The sequence below is a fragment of the Hylobates moloch genome, unplaced genomic scaffold (genome assembly GCF_009828535.3).
Source record: "Hylobates moloch isolate HMO894 unplaced genomic scaffold, HMol_V3 SCAFFOLD_15, whole genome shotgun sequence".
Taxonomy (NCBI): domain Eukaryota; kingdom Metazoa; phylum Chordata; class Mammalia; order Primates; family Hylobatidae; genus Hylobates; species Hylobates moloch.
Genome location: NW_026652290.1, coordinates 52,117,975 through 52,136,329, shown reverse-complemented (window position 1 = coordinate 52,136,329; position 18,355 = coordinate 52,117,975). Strand labels below are relative to the sequence as shown.

General features: G+C 37.9%; 1 protein-coding gene across 4 annotated transcripts in view; it reads right to left on the bottom strand.

The window, feature by feature from the left end:
* The window catches only part of EXOC6B (exocyst complex component 6B), a 677,279-nt gene that overhangs the window by 298,768 nt on the left and 360,156 nt on the right, over positions 1-18,355 (bottom strand). For all 4 annotated transcript variants that reach the window (XM_032178396.2, XM_032178398.2, XM_058428899.1 and 1 more), the window contains one exon: positions 4,808-4,942. In XM_032178396.2, the coding sequence (XP_032034287.1) occupies positions 4,808-4,942 (135 nt within the window). The remainder of the gene's footprint in view (positions 1-4,807; positions 4,943-18,355) is intronic.

Here is an 18,355-nt window from a genome sequence, read left to right as displayed (position 1 = left end):
CTGGACCAGTGCCATCACACAATCTCTCAGCATCTTCCTATGTTAGTTTCAGGGCAAGTGAGGGTCAAGAGACTCTCCTATGGCCAGGATTTCAGGAGTCCATTGTGGAAATGGAAACCACTGAAAGTTTCTACTAACCCTTTCCTCATATTAAGGAGTCTCCCTCAGCTCCCAGCTGATCCTACTGAGTAGACTGCCTCATTTCCTTCCCCTTCCTTGGTTTAGGCATTTACTGTCACTTTTCTATTGAATTACAGTGTTCTCTCTTGGATGATCTATTTGAAATGCGATCATCTACTCATTATGTTGGTTCTTCTTAGTGGAGGAGGTGAGTATGAAATACCTCTAGTCAGTCATCTTGAAGCTTTCCTCTTTCATATCTTTTCCCTATCACATCACATCTATTTCCCTATAGGTTCTCAAATTTATTAGCACAGAGTTACAGTCTTTTAGGAAGTCAATTCCTCTTATTCTGAACTGTGAGTAATTGTGATTGATGTTGTTATTTCTTCCTTCTTTCCTCTCTTTCCTTCCTTACTTTCATCTTTTCTTTTCCTTCTTTTTTTAATTCTTCCCTTCCTTTCAATGAAGCACAGTAGAATGTTTATTTTTTTAAATGCAACATCCCTCACTTGAAGTCTTTCAAAGACTTTAGAATAAAGTCCAAATTATCTACTAATATAAAACAAAGTGCTTCTCAGGTTGGTATTTATCTACTTCTGTATCTCACTGCCATCCTAATTCTATGCTGAATATTGGCTTTATTTTATCATTTAATCTTTGCACATGAAGTTAAAATATCCTTCACTCCCTCCATATCCCTTCTCTGCCAATAAATATCCTGCTGGTTCCAAGATCCATTCCAACTTGTACTTGTCTGGGAAGTCTTCTTTGGAGGTCCTAAAGGTAGAACCTCATCCTCTTTGGAATTCTCCCCTGTTGAGCCTGTCAATGTTTAAGTCCCCTGAAGCTCAATCCTCACATCTTTCCTCTATGTATACTCAAATCCCAGAAGAAAGTCCATCCTGTGCCATCAAATATCATCTTTACACTGGTGAACTCTAAATTTTTATCTCTAGCTATGATTTTGTCCTGCCAATTTAATACCTCTATATAGCTATCAATTAGATATATCAAGCTTAATGTATCAAAAATGGAAGTCTTGATCGTATTTCTGCTTTCCAAATGTATTTTTCTCTAAGTGTTCCCCATCTCAGTAAACAGTATTCATCCAGTTTGTTCTGTTCAAAAGTTTTGGAACTACCTTTGACTCCTGTCTTTCTCTTAATACACACACCCAGTCTAGTACTAAGACCTGCTATCTGTACCTTCAAAAATATTTTTTACCACTTCTACCTCTACCACTCTAGTCCAAGTGACCACTATCTCTTGCCTGGAATATTGCAGCTACCTCCCAGTTAGACTTTCTTCTTCCCCCTTTATTAAATTACAATATATTTATTTCCACATAAAAACCAGTATCACATTAAATGATAACTCAGATCATTACCCCCCACAACTCAATCTTCTAATGACATCGCATCTCATTTCAGAATACAACGTACAGTATTTACGATGGCCTACAAGGCCAGAAATAATTTAACTCCTGAATACTTCATCTCTTATCATCCATACCACTAGTGATAGATACATCATTGCCAGACTGACCCCCTTACTATTTCTTGAACACATCCATACCTACCACTGTGCTGTTCCCTTTGACAGGAATGCATATCCATCAGAAATTCAAATGATTTAATTTCTCACTTCTTTTTGGTCATTTATTTTTTTTCCTTGTTCTTATCACTACTTGCCATTATATTAGATTTTTCTGTTTGTTTCTCATCCACTAATTCATTAAAATATAAGCTCTGTAAAGTGAGGAGACTCACTTTTTTGTTCATGCCTGAAACTTTTCCTAATTTGTAGTAGACACTGTATTAAAACTTGTTAAATAAATGAGAGATTGAATACATCTAATGTATTATTCCAGTATAGTGGCTGTCTTCTCTGTAAATCATAAACTTTAAGTCCAGGGACAAAGTACTTTTTCTGTCTCTCCCCAAGAATCTACCAGATGATTACACAGTAGATACACAAGCAATATTTATTATGGGGTAAATTAATAAACACTTTCATTCTCTTTTGTAAGAGAGTGAGGAAAATCTTATGAATCAGGAAAGCTAAGGATGCCAGCTTGATTATGTCACACATGGCAGAAATAACAGGGAACTCTGCAAGAAAATACCTTAAAGACCTTCAGACTCTTTCTACCCCCTTTCCAGCATAAAGGTTTCCATCTGCAAGGGAAAGTTTTCTGGAAACAGTAGCTTAGGAAAATACACAACATGTAGCTGTTGTAATTGCCATGTTTATATTGAGTTCTGGGTTAGCTAGTCTGAAACAGCCCTGGTAAAAATAAATTTTCAGTGTGTTTTAAGCAATCAGTATTTCCAATAAGCACTGTCAACACGACCTTTAGTGGTCTCCAGAACTTCTCCTTCACTAAGTATTTAACTGGCTGTTCAGCCCCTATGGCTTCCTGTCTGCCTTTAATTTTCCCTCAGCATTTTTTCATGCTAGAGCAACAACAAAATACACAAGCCATCCTTTGAGAGAATTTCTGAACATAATTTGAAAAGCTATTGACATAAAAAAAACTGAGACTGGTTGAGAGAAAGAGGATCAGTGGATACCACATATTCTCCATTTGATAGACAAATGAACCTCCCGTTCTAATTCCCTAACTCCCTATTATCTACTTAACACTGAACTATTTCTTTTACATTTTCATTCCTAGAGAAATTTTGGCTTTCATAGAAGAGCAAATATGGAAATTTTTTTTGATAAATCTAATGCCCAAGCTCCATAATAATGCTAGTATTTGAGAGTAATTATAATTCCTATAAAACTACATGAGGTCATTCTGAAGCTCTGAAACCTTTTGTCATATTTTCATACTCATTCTCAGGGCCTTTTTATTAAATCATTCTTTTCCTCACTAAAAGAACATCTAAATTAGTATCATTAGACATTGTGAAAAATTAGTAAGTCATGATATGAACATAACATTATGTGTAATGAATTTTAAGTAATTTTATTGTCATTTTGAAACAAATAATTTATAGTAATTTAATGAATGTGTAACTTAACCTAGCAGCTGACCTAATCACATAGATACATAAAGAATACTTTCTGATTCAATATTGTGTTTTTTCAAACAATAGAAAAATAGTAAGTCATACCAAAAATTTTTATCTGTCATAAAGTATAATAGCAGTATGAGTCAAATTTGATTTCTTCTCTTGCGCCTACTGTCAAAAATAGAGAAAGAGGATAAGATGATGGGAAAAAGCAGACAACAGGGGACATAAATCATGGTTCCAACTCTACAACTGTACATTTAATTAATATCAATTTCTGGATTTCAAAAGGGTGACATGGAATATGTTTCAAAACGAAAACAATTGGCCAGGCGCGGTGGCTCACGCTTGTAATCCCAGCACTTTGGGAGGCCGAGGCGGGCGGATCACAAGGTCAGGAGATCGAGACCACGGTGAAACCCCGTCTCTACTAAAAATACAAAACAATTAGCCGGGCGTAGTGGTGGGCGCCTGTAGTCCCAGCTACTCGGAGAGGCTGAGGCAGGAGAATGGCGTGAACCCAGGAGGTGGAGCTTGCAGTGAGCCGAGATTGCGCCACTGCACTCCAGCCTGGGCGACAGAGCGAGACTCCGTCTCAAAAAAAAAAAAAAAAAAAAAAAACTAAAACAATCGAATAACAATATAAACAAAAAATCAGACCATATAAGTAGCCTATATGTTAGATCCACATTTTTAATGTTTGAGATGTTGTCCTATTACTTTTACTGCTTAATACCTATTTAAAGCTCACATAAATATGAAGGAGTTTATTAAAGCTGCACTGACCTGTAGCATTTACCCTCCAGAAACTCATCTACCATCAGTCCTTCTTTAGTTCTACGTGACTGCCATTTCTTCCCATTTGATCCAGCTCTGGATAAAAACTAGTGCTGTGGACATATGAAATTATAAAATTGCTAACTAAAAAAGCAGGGACAGAAATTCCTCACTAAAAAGTAAGATTAAAAAATTGATCACAGGGCCAGGTGCGGTGGTTCATGCCTGCAATCCCAGCATTTTGCGAAGCCAAGGTGGGTGGATCGCTTGAGCCCAGGAATTCCAGATCAGCCTGGGCAACATGGCGAAACCCCGTCTCTACTAAAAATACTAAAAATTAGTCAGGCATGGTGGCACACGCCTGTAATCCCAACTACTTGGGAGGATGAGGCATGAGAATTGCTTGAACCCAGGAGGCAGGGGTTATGGTGAGCCAAGATTGCACCACTGCACTCCAGCCTGGGCAACAGAGCAAGATTTGGTTTAAAAAAAAAAAAATTGGCCACAGGATACAGAGAGCAAGGGACAGCTTAGTAGAAAATTTTAATTAATGTTAACGTCAGCCATAACTACGATTATCTAGATCATACTTAAGAACTGTTGACTGTGATGGGGGCTCAACTTAGGAAATAGTGATTTACATGTACAAAACATAAGGAAGGGTTTAGAGACACAGTTGTAGTTGTTTTGTTTTGTTTAAACACCCAAAAACTAGCACTAGTATTTATTTTTTCAAAGAAAATAGAGAAAGGAAACCAAACATATCATAAACACTTATTCTCAAGAGCATGTTGTAAACCATCTTGCAGAAACAAGGCCATGTTAGGTAGAATGTCCCAGACTGTGTACACCAGAAGCAGTTCCACAGTACTGTAGGGCCTTCTCACCTTAAAAGTTGTGGTGCCATAGAGCTTGGTAGTGTGAACTGTCTCTGGAAGCACATTAGTGATGTTGGTGATAAATTCTTCCAAGTACTTACAGGATTTCTCCAAATGTGTTGTATTGATAATAATCTGGACAAGCTAGAAAACAACAAACACATGTAAAAGTCATTTGACTACTCACCCCAGGATGAATGGCTCAATATGAATCTGCCAGTACAAAACAAATGAAAGGCATGATGGAAAAGGCCATCCACATTCAGGCAAGGGGTATGTTAAAGCATGGGCTTTCATGTTACCTCTTCTAGGAAGTTTTTGATATGGTCAGGCTTTGTGTCCCCACCCAAATCTCATCCTGAATTGTAATCCCCATAATCCCATGTATCCAGGGAGAGACCAGGTGGAGGTAATTGAATCATGGGGGCAGTTCCCCCATGCTATTCTAGTGATAGTAAGTGAGTTCTCACAGATCTGATAGTTTTATAAGGGGCTCTTCCCCCTTCACTCACACTTCTCCTTCTTGCCGCCCTGTGAAGAAGTTCTTTGCTTCCCCTTTGCCTTCCACCATGATTGTTAAGTTTCCTGAGGCCTCCCAAGCCATGCTGAACTGTGAGTAAATTAAACCTCTTTCCTTTATAAATTACCCCGTCTCGGGCAGTTCTTTATAGCAGTATGAAAATGGACTAATACGTCCTAGCATTCCAAAACATTTTGTATTCCCCCGTATTATGTGAACACTTATCACTGTATCCTAAAGGTATGTTTTCTTCTGTTTAAAAAAGATTAGACTAAGAACAAAAATTGCTACAATTTAGCATGATGCCTTCCAACTAAAACACTGCCAAATGAACTAAACAAATAAATGATCACCAAAAGAACAGAAATCATTAAAATGGCAACAGGACGTTTCAAAATTAGGTATGATGAACAGAGATGTTAGGAGAGATTACAATATGTTAATAAACTACATCAGTTTGTGGAAGAAAGAACATGGGCATCAAAGTGAAAGTAACCAGGGAATTAACCACTTACTTTATTATTATTACTTACTGATCTTGGGAAATTTTCTTATCTTTTATAACTCTATTTCCTTATCTGTAAAATGTCAATAATAATGTCTACTTCACAGAGTTATTGTGAGGATTAAATATTCTGTTGTCAACACTATTTCCCTTTTCGTTAAAAAGACAGTACTGATAAAAAAAAAAGTTGTCTTCTATAAATTACTAGAAGAGGAAGATAAAGAAGAATAACTATTATTGTCTGTATAGAATTAAGGATTCTAAAGAACTTCATGATTTATTTTCCTACACTGTTTTCCCAAAAACTTGGAAAAGTAGTTAAAGGGACATAATTATACCTTCCATTTTATTATAACAGAAATGAAAATGAAGTGATTTTCTTTAGATCACACAGCCTAAATGGAACTAATACTATGTCCTGTACCTTCCAATTATGGACTCATCTAAATGACTCTGCCAGTGCCTTTTAGTATAAGCATTAAATGGCAGCTCTGAAGTGCTGCATGATTGTGTACATTAGATTAAAATATAAGATACTGGGCCTGCAATCAACTGGACCCCAATATGCTCTGATTCTACTGTCTGTAAAAAGAAGACAAAAAAAAGTGGTATCTATTACTTATTTCTTAACTATTAAACCATAAAACTGTTCATATTCCTTAGAGTCTAAAAGAAATACAAACAGGAAATAGAATGGACCTCTTTTTTTGTCTCTCTTTTCTACATCTTTACTCTGCATTTTCACAAAAATATGTCTGATGGTGAGGTTGCGGCAGGTAGGGGGGAGTTTTGGTGTGTAAGGCAATGAATTAATCTAGGTCTTTTGGTCTAGTGAGACAGTGAGCCAAGAGGGTGGAGGGTGGGGGTGGCATATGACACAAAGCAGAAACTGGAACTAAAGATGAGGGTGGTACTACACATGTTTACAATCCATGATATTTCAAAACAATGTTAAAAAGTTGGAATTTAAATTCAGTAAGAATCATATAATGCTGTAGAATATTAAACAAAAATACAAATAGGACTATAATCAGAAAATACATTCTCACTTCTACATCATCCAGCACAGGATGAAAGCACACACTTCATTCTCAAAAAATACATGTCAACTCATAACGACAATGTTTTAGTACTGGTTTCAACTAAGAAAAAGAGTACCTTCTACTCCACTAAGGATCATCCTGACAATCTTAGGAAAATAACTACTTTGAAACACAATAACAAAGGGCAAAAACACAGAGATACAATTCCAATAAATTCTCTTAGATGAAAAGTTAGGGCAACACTGGGACTAGATCTCTGTATTTTCCTCCCCAACTCATCAGACAAGTTCATATACATCAGCTCTCCTTTCCATTCATTCCACAGTTTTAATTAGGAAATTTTGAGTTTTGAACACAAGACTACTATGTCCTATAAAATTACCAAAAAGACAACCTTTTAACTTTGGAGTGCTCTAGGAAAAAATATCCACCAAAATAAGCAATTCATCACCCTCTTGCTTTCATCATTTTCTCCTTCAGAGGAGGACTAAAATCATTTAAAAATATTTAAGTTGTGTGAATTAAATCACTCATCTTCCTGAGTGGGAAGGTGGCTACTGGCAAGGTTGTCTTGATGTGGAAGTCAGAAAATTAAGAGAGTTAATCTGAGAACTGAAAAATTTCTATTTTAAAATCAGTATTACCTATGGAAACACATTCTGCCAATCAAAAGAAATCCTAATAATAAGGAGGAATCATGTCATGTTATCAAAATAAAAAACAGTGGCAGTCAAAGAGAAAATTATCCTGTTTTACAGGATACTGGCAGTTAAAGAAAAAAAAGGGAGGTGGCTTCACTGGGTACAGTAGTAATTTCCCATGACTTTTTAAAGATCTGTCAACACAAAAGATCACTGTGAATTACATCAATTGGCTGTCAGTCACTTTTTGAAATGTTTCATTGCTGAGCATAGAATAGACTATTAAGACACTCTAGGATTACAGTAGAATACCATGTCATTTTCAGAGAGAATATTGTCTGTTAACGAGGCCTAAGTGATAACTACTCCTGAATGACAGCTACCAAAATCCTTACAAGGGCATTTACTAATGTAAAACCAGATGCTTTGGGCATAATTTCAAACTGAAAGATAAAATGAAGCAATTTCAGATAACTTCCATCAGAGTTTGAGCTCCCTTGATGATATTTTTAACAACTACTTCCCAGCCTCTTACAATATATAACACTGCAGTAATCCAAACTGTCCTAAACATTATTTCAAGGACATAAAACTAATAATAGATCAAATATTGATTATCTCTTACATAAAGTTCTATGAGAATTGTCAAAAAAAAGAACATTATAAATCACTATCTCTCACAAGTAAATGACACAAGTCACTTAAGTGAAAAACCATTAAGAATTAGAAAATTTTTCTGTCTCTCCTTCCTTGTATCGGAGAAAATCTAATGAGAAAGGTACATAGCACACTGTGGAGGTAATTTCTTTTTTTTTTTTTTTTTTTCAATTTTACATTAAGTTCCGGCATCCATGTGCAGAACGTGCAGGTTTGTTACATAGGTGTATGTATGCCATGGTGGTTTGCTGCACCTGTTGACCTGTCCTCTTAAAGATCCCTCCCCTCAGCTGGGCGTGGTGGCTCACGCCTGTAATCCCAGCACTTTGGGAGGCCGAGACGGGCAGATCACGAGGTCAGGAGATCGAGACCATCCTGGCTAACATGGTGAAACCCCGTCTCTACTAAAAATACAAAAAAAATAATAATAATAAGCCAGGCATGGTGGCGAGTGCCTGCAGTCCCAGCTACTCGGGAGGCTGAGCCAGAAGAATGGCGTGAACCCAGGAGGTGGAGCTTGCAGTGAGCCAAGATCACGCCACTGCACCCCAGCCTGGGTGACAGAGCGAGACTCCATCTCAAAAAAGAAAAACAAAAAATTCCTTCCCCTCACCCCCCACCCCACAACAGGCCCCGGTATGTGTTCCCTTCCCTGTGTCCATGTGTTCTCATTGTTCAATTCCCACTTATGAGTGAGAACATGCAGTGTTTGGTTTTCTGTTCGTGTGTTAGTTTGCTGAGGATGATGGCTTCCAGCTTCATCCATGTCCCTGCAAAAGACATGATCTCATTCCTTTTTATGGCTGCATAGTATTCCATGATGTATATGTACCACATTTTCTTTATCTAGTCTATCGCTGATGGGCATTAGGGTTGGTGACTTTGCTATTGTAAATAGTGCTGCAATAAACATATGTGTGCATGTGTCTTTATACTGGAATGCATGTGTCTTTATAGTAGAATGATTTATAGTCCTTTGGGTATATACCCAGTAATGGGATTGCTGGGTCAAATGTTATTTCTTGGTTCTAGATCCTTCAGGAATTGCCATACTGTCTTCCACAATGGGTGAACTAATTTACATTCCCGGCAACGATGTAAAAGCGTTCCTATTTCTTGTGGAGGTCATTTCTCCTCCAAGCCTGCTTAAAACACCCCAGTGGAACCTGAACCATGATGACATTCTATTCTTGACAAACCCCAGAAAATACCTTCATCATCTTCCATAGTTCAAAACTAAGCCCTAAATTCCAAGAAGAGGTTTCCATTCCCAACTATAAATTATTTCTGGAGTATACACATCTGCATATATTAAATGCTAAATGATGAGTTAATGGGTGCAGCAAAACAACATGGCACATAGATACATATGTAACAAACCTGCACATTGTGCACATGTACCCTAAAACCTAAAGTATAATAATAAAAAATAAATAAAAAATAAAAATAAAAAAAAAACTGCTTTTAGCGTGTTTCCCAAAACAGACAATTCAGTACAATAAACCTTCAACAGGACTAATCCAAAGGAAGAAAATGAGAAGTCACACTCTTCTTCATACCACCAATGCCTCTCAACTGTTAAATGTGCAAAACAAAAAACTAAATAGTAGCATTGGTTCTCATTCACAAAAATGAGCTATCACATAGACTTCAAGGGATTTGATCTCCATTTCACCCCAGTCAGGGTACAAAAAACTGTGTCAACCACTCATCTTATACCATCTCCATGATTAAAATACCTAAAATACTAAAATACATGAAACTCGTGGTTACGAATTCCAAGATAAAGTACAAAGTTTATATTTGACAAGACTTAAGTATAAAACAATGTGAACAATATCACTTCTGTTAACAAGAGAGAGGGGAGATAAATAGAATGTGGAAAATGAGAGGATAGAATCATATGGTCATCAGTCTAAATTATACTAAAAGCAAAGAATAAATGCAAAGCACTAGTCATTTCTTCAGGTCTCTACTACCATATTAGGTATGTGTAGTGCACTACATCACAGTAGTGCCCTGTGATCATAAAAATACAAATACCCAATATGGTTTCACTAGAAGGAACTCTGAACTTCTTTCTACATATTATAAATAATTAAACATAAATACTACTGTAAATTATAAAGTATCAGATGAAAATATACCCAATTCTTTAGAACTGGTATTGATATGAACTGATATATTGCAGCTTCCTGCTAAATATGATTTAAGAAAATACACAATCATGGCTGAGCACGGTGGCTCATGCCTGTAATCCCAGCACTTTGGGAGGCTGAGATGGGTGGATCACCTGAGGTCAGGAGTTGGAGACCAGCCTGGCCAATATGTTGAAACATTGTCTATACTAAAATACAAAAATTAGCTGGGTGTGGTGGCACATGCCTGTAATCCCAGCTACTCGGGAGGCTGAGGTAGAAGAATTGCTTGAACCTGGGATGTGGAGGTTGCACTGAACCGAGATCAGGCCACTGCACTCCAGCCTGGGAGACGGAGTGAGACTCCATCTCAAAAAAAAAATAAGAAAAAGAAAAAGAAAATGTACAATCATGTTAGCTAGTTTCACTTTAATTCATGTACACTAGTCAAGAGTGGGCACTTAATGCTACCAAATAATCACATCATCTGGCACAAATCAATTTTTTTTACACACCCCCAGAGGACTACAACACACCTTCTTTCTCCTTCAACTCCCAAGCTTGCTCTCCCATCTGCACGTTTAGCTGAAGACCCCGCATTTGCTGGGAAAACTGAGCATTTGGAGCCTGCCACCATAATACTTACCCAACCACTACCATTTGCATTCACACACTCTGATTCTTACCTATTACCAGAGGCAAACTTGACACTATCTAATGCCAATCCCTTTAACTGTGTATTCTATCTTAAACTCTCTTACTTAAGGACATTGCACCAGAGATTTCTCCCTTTCTCCTATGTCACCCATTTTTCTGCTCTATACTGTATCATTCCCACAATAAATAACAGACTGTTATTTGTACCATTAAAAAGTAAAACAAAAAAAAAAACCTGTCTTAACCGACTTCCCCTGCTAGCTATCACCCCATTTCTTTGTTTCATTTGGTAACACAATTTCCTGAAAGAGCTGTCTTATATTTGCTGTCTCCAATTCCTCTTTTCCCATTCTTTAATTTTTTTATTTAAATAAACTCCTTATTTTAGGACAGTTTTGTATTTATATTTACAAAAAAGTTACAGAGTTCCCATATACTCCTCACCCAGCTTCCCTTATTGTTAACATCTTACATTACTATGGTACATTTGCCACAACTAAGGAACCAAAATAAACGCATTACTACTAAATGAATGCCATACTTTATTCAGATGTCACTAGTTTTTCCTTAATGTCCTTTATCTGTTTCTGGATTCCATCTGAGATACCACATTACATTTAGTTGTCATGTCTTCTTAGTCCCTGGTCTGTGACAGTTTATCAGATTTTCCTTCTTTTTTATTACACTGACAGTTTTTTGTTTTGTTTTGTTTTGTTTTTGTTTTTGTTTTGAGATGGAGTCTCGCTCTGCCACCACGCTGCAGTGCAGTGGCACAATCTCGGCTCACTGCAACCTCCAACTCCCTAGTTCAAGCGATTCTCCTGCCTCAGCCTCCCGAATAGTTAGGATCACAGGCATGTGCCACCACGCCCAGCTAATTTTTATATTTTTAGTAGAGACGGGGTTTCACCATGTTGGCCAGGATGGTCTCGAACTCCTGACCTCGTGATTCACCCGCCTTGGCCTCCCAAAGTGTTGGGATTACAGGCGTGAGCCACTGTGCCCAGCCCTACACTGACAGTTTTAAGGAGTACTGGTCAAGTATGTTATAGCATGTCTTTCAATTTTTGTTTGTTTAATGTTTTCCCATGGTTAGACTGGGCTCATGGGGTTAGGAAGGGAGAACACAGAGGCAAAGTGCCCTCTCATCAAATCATATGAAAGGTACATACTATCAACATAGCTTATCACTGATGATGTTAACCTGGAACACTTGAGCAAGGCAGCGTCTGCCAGGTTTCTTCACTGTAAGATTACTTTTTTCCTCATTCTACCCTCTACTTTTTGGAAACAACTCACTAAGCACAGTTCACAATCACCTTGTAGTGGCAACAGTACCTATATTAGTTATTTGAAATTCCTCTCTGCAGGAGCCATTCTCTTTAAAACCTACTCAATCAGGAGTTTCCTTCCACCATTTTATTAAAAGTGCTCTTACCAAGGTCACCAACTTACTCCAAATTGCTAAATCCAATGGTAATTCTTCACCTTCTTCTTATCAATCAGCAGTATTTGTCATAATTCATCACTCTCTCATTCTTTATATACTTTATGCACACTCCTGTTTTTTTGTTTTGTTTTGTTTTTTCCTGCTTCCCTGGTGGCTCCTTCCCAATCTCCTTTCATGGTTCCTCTTTTCTCCTGATATCTTAATATCAGAGTACCCAAGTTCAATCCTTCATCCTCTTTTCTTTTCCATCTTTATTCATTCCCTCAGTGATAGTATCCAGTTGCATGATTATAAATATTTATATTCTTCCCAATTTTTATCCCCTGGCCAAACCTCACTTCCAATCTGCAAATTCATATACACAACTGCTTACTCAACATCTCAACCTATACGTCTAATAAACACTATAAATTTAATATGTCTAAAATCCAATTCCCAATGTTCTCTCACAGCAAATTTACCTCTGCCTAAAATTTTTCCTATCTTAGTTCATGGTATATACAACCTTCCCATTGCTCAAGTCAAAAAAATCCTGGAGTTAGTTACCTTCAACTCTTCACTTTTTCTCTTCCTTTATATCCAATCATCAGGAAAGCATGCTGGCTCTACACTTAAAATCTTATCACTGTCCCTAGCTACCACCCAGTCTCACTGGATTTCTGCCATAATTCCCTAACTAGTCCCCTTGTTTCCATTCTGCAGTATATTCTCACTACCATGGTCAATGTGATCCTTTCAAAATATAGGTCAGATCATGTCATTAAACAAAATCCTACAATAGCTCCCCATTTCATGCAAAATAAAAGCAAAAGGCTTTACAACGGCCTACCATGAATGCTTGATACCTCTCTAAACTAACCAATTGCTTCTCTTCCCCCTTGCTCACTCCACTCCAGCTACCCTAGCCTCCTGATTTTTCCCTCAACTTGCCAAGAACTTTCCTACCTTTAGGCCTTTGCTCTGGTTCTAATCTCTACCTGAAATGTCTCCTGCAATAATAACTTACCCTCAAGGTGCTGCTATAAAAATAAAAACAACCTAGAACATCTACCAGAATTCTGATTTCCTTAACCCAGGTGCTTTTTCTTCTCTCCATAGCATTCACTACCTTTAACCATACTACAAAATTGACTTAATTATTTTGTTTATTATTATTATTATTATTATTATTTTTTTATACTTTAGGGTTTTAGGGTACATGTGCACAATGTGCAGGTTTGTTACATATGTATCCATGTGCCATGTTGATTTCCTGCACCCATTAACTCGTCATTTAGCATTAGGTGTATCTCCTAATGCTGTCCCTCCCCCCTCCCCCCACCCCACAACAGTCCCCGGAGTGTGATGTTCCCCTTCCTGTGTCCATGAGTTCTCATTGTTCAATTCCCACCTATGAGTGAGAACATGCGGTGTTTGGTTTTTTGTCCTTGCAATAGTTTACTGAGAATGATGTTTTCCAGTTTCATCCATGTCCCTACAAAGGACACGAACTCATCATTTTTTATGGCTGCATAGTATTCCATGGTGTATATGTGCCACATTTTCTTAATCCAGTCTATCGTTGTTGGACATTTGGGTTGGTTCCAACTCTTTGCTATTGTGAATAGTGCTGCAATAAACATACGTGTGCATGTGTCTTTATAGCAGCATGATTTATAGTCCTTTGGGTATATACCCAGTAATGGGATGGCTGGGTCAAATGGTATTTCTAGTTCTAGATCCCTGAGGAATCGCCACACTGACTTCCACAATGGTTGAACTAGTTTACAGTCCCACCAACAGTGTAAAAGTGTTCCTATTTCTCCACATCCTCTCCAGCACCTGTTGTTTCCTGACTTTTTAATGATGGCCATTCTAACTGGTGTGAGATGGTATCTCACTGTGGTTTTGATTTGCATTTCTCTGATGGCCAGTGATGATGAGCATTTCTTCATGTGTTTTTTGGCTGCATAAATGTCTTCTTTTGAGAAGTGTCTGTTCATGTCCTCTGCCCACTTTTTGATGGGGTTGTTTGTTTTTTTCTTGTAAATTTGTTTGAGTTCATTGTAGATTCTGGATATTAGCCCTTTGTCAGATGAGTAGGTTGCAAAAATTTTCTCCCATTCTGTAGGTTGCCTGTTCACTCTGATGATAGTTTCTTTTGCTGTGCAGAAGCTCTTTAGTTTAATGAGATCCCATTTGTCGATTTTGGCTTTTGTTGCCATTGCTTTTGGTGTTTTAGACATGAAGTCCTTGCCCACGCCTATGTCCTGAATGGTATTGCCTAGGTTTTCTTGTAGGATTTTAATGGTTTTAGGTCTAACATATAAGTCTTTAATCCATCTTGAATTAATTTTTGTATAAGGTGTAAGGAAGGGATCCAGTTGCAGCTTTCTACATATGGCTAGCCAGTTTTCCCAGCACCATTTATTAAATAGGGAATCCTTTCCCCATTTCTTGTTTTTGTCAGGTTTGTCAAAGATCAGATAGTTGTAGCTATGCGGCGTCATTTCTGAGGGCTCTGTTCTGTTCCATTCATCTATGTCTCTGTTGTGGTACCAGTACCATGCTGTTTTGGTTACTGTAGCCTTGTAGTATAGTTTAAAGTCAGGTAGCGTGATGCCTCCAGCTTTGTTCTTTTGGCTTAGGATTGACTTGGCGATGCGGGCTCTTTTTTGGTTCCATATGAACTTTAAATTAGTTTTTTCCAATTCTGTGAAGAAAGTCATTGGTAGCTTGATGGGGATGGCATTGAATCTGTAAATTACCTTGGGCAGTATGGCCATTTTCACGATATTGATTCTTCCAACCCATGAGCATGGAATGTTCTTCCATTTGTTTGTATCCTCTTTTATTTCATTGAGCAGTGGTTTGTAGTTCTCCCTGAAGAGGTCCTTCACATCCCTTGTAAGTTGGATTCCTAGGTATTTTATTCTCTTTGAAGCAATTGTGAATGGGAGTTCACTCATGATTTGGCTCTCTGTTTGTCTGTGATTGGTGTACAAGAATGCTTGTGATTTTTGTACATTAATTTTGTATCCTGAGACTTTGCTGAAGTTGCTAATCAGCTTAAGGAGATTTTGGGCTGAGACAATGGGGTTTTCTAGATATACAATCATGTCATCTGCAAACAGGGACAATTTTAATTCCTCTTTTCCTAATTGAATACCCTTTATTTCCTTCTCCTGCCTGATTGCTCTGGCCAGAACTTCCAGCACTATGTTGAATAGCAGCGGTGAGAGAGGGCATCCCTGTCTTGTGCCAGTTTTCAGAGGGAATGCTTCCAGTTTTTGCCCATTCAGTATGATATTGGCTGTGGGTTTGTCATAGATAGCTCTTATTATCTTGAGATACGTCCCATCAATACCTAATTTATTGAGAGTTTTTAGCATGAAGGTTGTTGAATTTTGTCAAAGGCCTTTTCTGCATCTATTGAGATAACCATGTGGTTTTTGTCTTTGGTTCTGTTTATATGCTGGATTACATTTATTGATTTGCGTATGTTGAACCAGCCTTGCATCCCAGGGATGAAGCCCACTTGATCATGTTGGATAAGCTTTTTGATGTGCTGCTGGATTCGATTTGCCAGTATTTTATTGAGGATTTTTGCATCAATGTTCATCAAGGATATTGGTCTGAAATTCTCTTTTTTGGTTATGTCTCTGCCAGGCTTTGGTATCAGGACGATGCTGGCTTCATAAAATGTGTTAGGGAGGATTCCCTCTTTTTCTATCGATTGGAATAGTTTCAGAAGGAATGGTACCAGTTCCTCCTTGTACCTCTGGTAGAATTCAGCTGTGAATCCATCAGGTCCTGGACTCTTTTTGGTTGGTAAGCTATTGATTATTGCCACAATTTCAGAACCTGTTATTGGTCTATTCAGAGATTCAACTTCTTGCTGATTTAGTCTTGGGAGGGTGTATTTGTCGAGGAATTTATCCATTTCTTCTAGCTTTTCTATTTTATTTGCATAGAGGTGTTTGTAGTATTCTCTGATGGTAGATTGTATTTCTGTGGGATCGGTGGTGATATCCCCTTTTTCGTTTTTTATTGCATCTATTTGATTCTTCTCTCTTTTCTTCTTTATTAGTCTTGCTAGCGGTCCATCAATTTTGTTGATCTTTTCAAAAAACCAGCTCCTGGATTCATTAATTTTTTGAAGGGTTTTTTGTGTCTCTATTTCCTTCAGTTCTGCTCTGATTTTAGTTATTTCTAGCCTTCTGCTAGCTTTTGAATGTGTTTGCTCTTGCTTTTCTAGTTCTTTTAATTGTGATGTTAGGGTGTCAATTTTGGATCTTTCCTGCTTTCTCTTGTGGGCATTTAGTGCTATAAATTTCCCTCTACACACTGCTTTGAATGTGTCCCAGAGATTCTGGTATGTTGTATCTTTGTTCTCGTTGGTTTCAAAGAACATCTTTATTTCTGCCTTCATTTCATTATGTACCCAATAGTCATTCAGGAGCAGGTTGTTCAGTTTCCATGTAGTTGAGCGGTTTTGAGTGAGTTTCTTAATCCTGAGTTCTAGTTTGATTGCACTGTGGTCTGAGAGACAGTTTGTTATAATTTCTGTTCTTTTACATTTGCTGAGGAGAGCTTTACTTCCAACTATGTGGTCAATTTTGGAATAGGTGTGGTGTGGTGCTGAAAAAAATGTATATTCTGTTGACTTGGGGTGGAGAGTTCTGTAGATGTCTATTAGGTCCACTTTATGTAGAGCTGAGTTCAATTCCTGGATATCCTTGTTAACTTTCTGTCTCGTTGATCTGTCTAATGCTGACAGTGGGGTGTTAAAATCTCCCATTATTATTGTGTGGGAGTTTAAGTCCCTTTGTAGGTCACTGAGGACTTGCTTTATGAATCTGGGTGCTCCTGTGTTGGGTGCATATATATTTAGGATAGTTAGCTCTTCTTGTTGAATTGATCCCTTTACCATTATGTAATGGCCTTCTTTGTCTCTTATGATCTTTGTTGGTTTAAAGTCTATTTTATCAGAGACTAGGATTGCAACCCCTGCCTTGTTTTGTTTTCCAGTTGCTTGATAGATCTTCCTCCATCCCTTTATTTTGAGTATATGTGTGTCTCTGCACGTGAGATGGGTTTCCTGAATACAGCACACTGATGGGTCCTGACTCCTTATCCAGTTTGCCAGTCTGTGTCTTTTGATTGGAGCATTTAGCCCATTTACATTTAACGTTAATATTGTTATGTGTGGATCTGATCCTGTCATTATGATGTTAGTTGGTTATTTTGCTCGTTAGTTGCTATAGTTTCTTCCTAGCCTCGATGGTCTTTACAATTTGGCATGTTTTTGCAGTGGCTGGTACCGGTTGTTCCTTTCCATGTTTAGTGCTTCCTTCAGGAGCTCTTGTAGGGCAGGCCTGGTGGTGACAAAATCACTCAGCGTTTGCTTGTCTGTAAAGTATTTTATTTCTCCTTCACTTATGAAGCTTAGTTTGGCGGGATAGGAAATTCTGGGTTGAAAATTCTTTTCTTTAAGAATGTTGAATATCGGCCCCCACTCTCTTCTGGCTTGTAGAGTTTCTGCTGAGAGATCAGCTGTTAGTCTGATGGGCTTCCCTTTGTGGGTAACCCGACCTTTCTCTCTGGCTGCCCTTAACATTTTTTCCTTCATTTCAACTTTGGTGAATCTGACAATTATGTGTCTTGGAGTTGCCCTTCTCGAGGAGTATCTTTGTGGCGTTCTCTGTATTTCCTGAATCTGAATGCTGGCCTGCCTTGCTAGATTGGGGAAGTTCTCCTGGATAATATCTTGCAGAGTGTTTTCCAACTTGGTTCCATTCTCCCCATCATTTTCAGGTACACCAATCAGACGTAGGTTTGGTCTTTTCACATAGTCCCAAATTTCTTGGAGGCTTTGTTCATTTCTTTTTATTCTTTTTTCTCTAAACTTCCCTTCTCTCTTCATTTCATTCATTTCACCTTCCATCAGTGATACCCTTTCTTCCA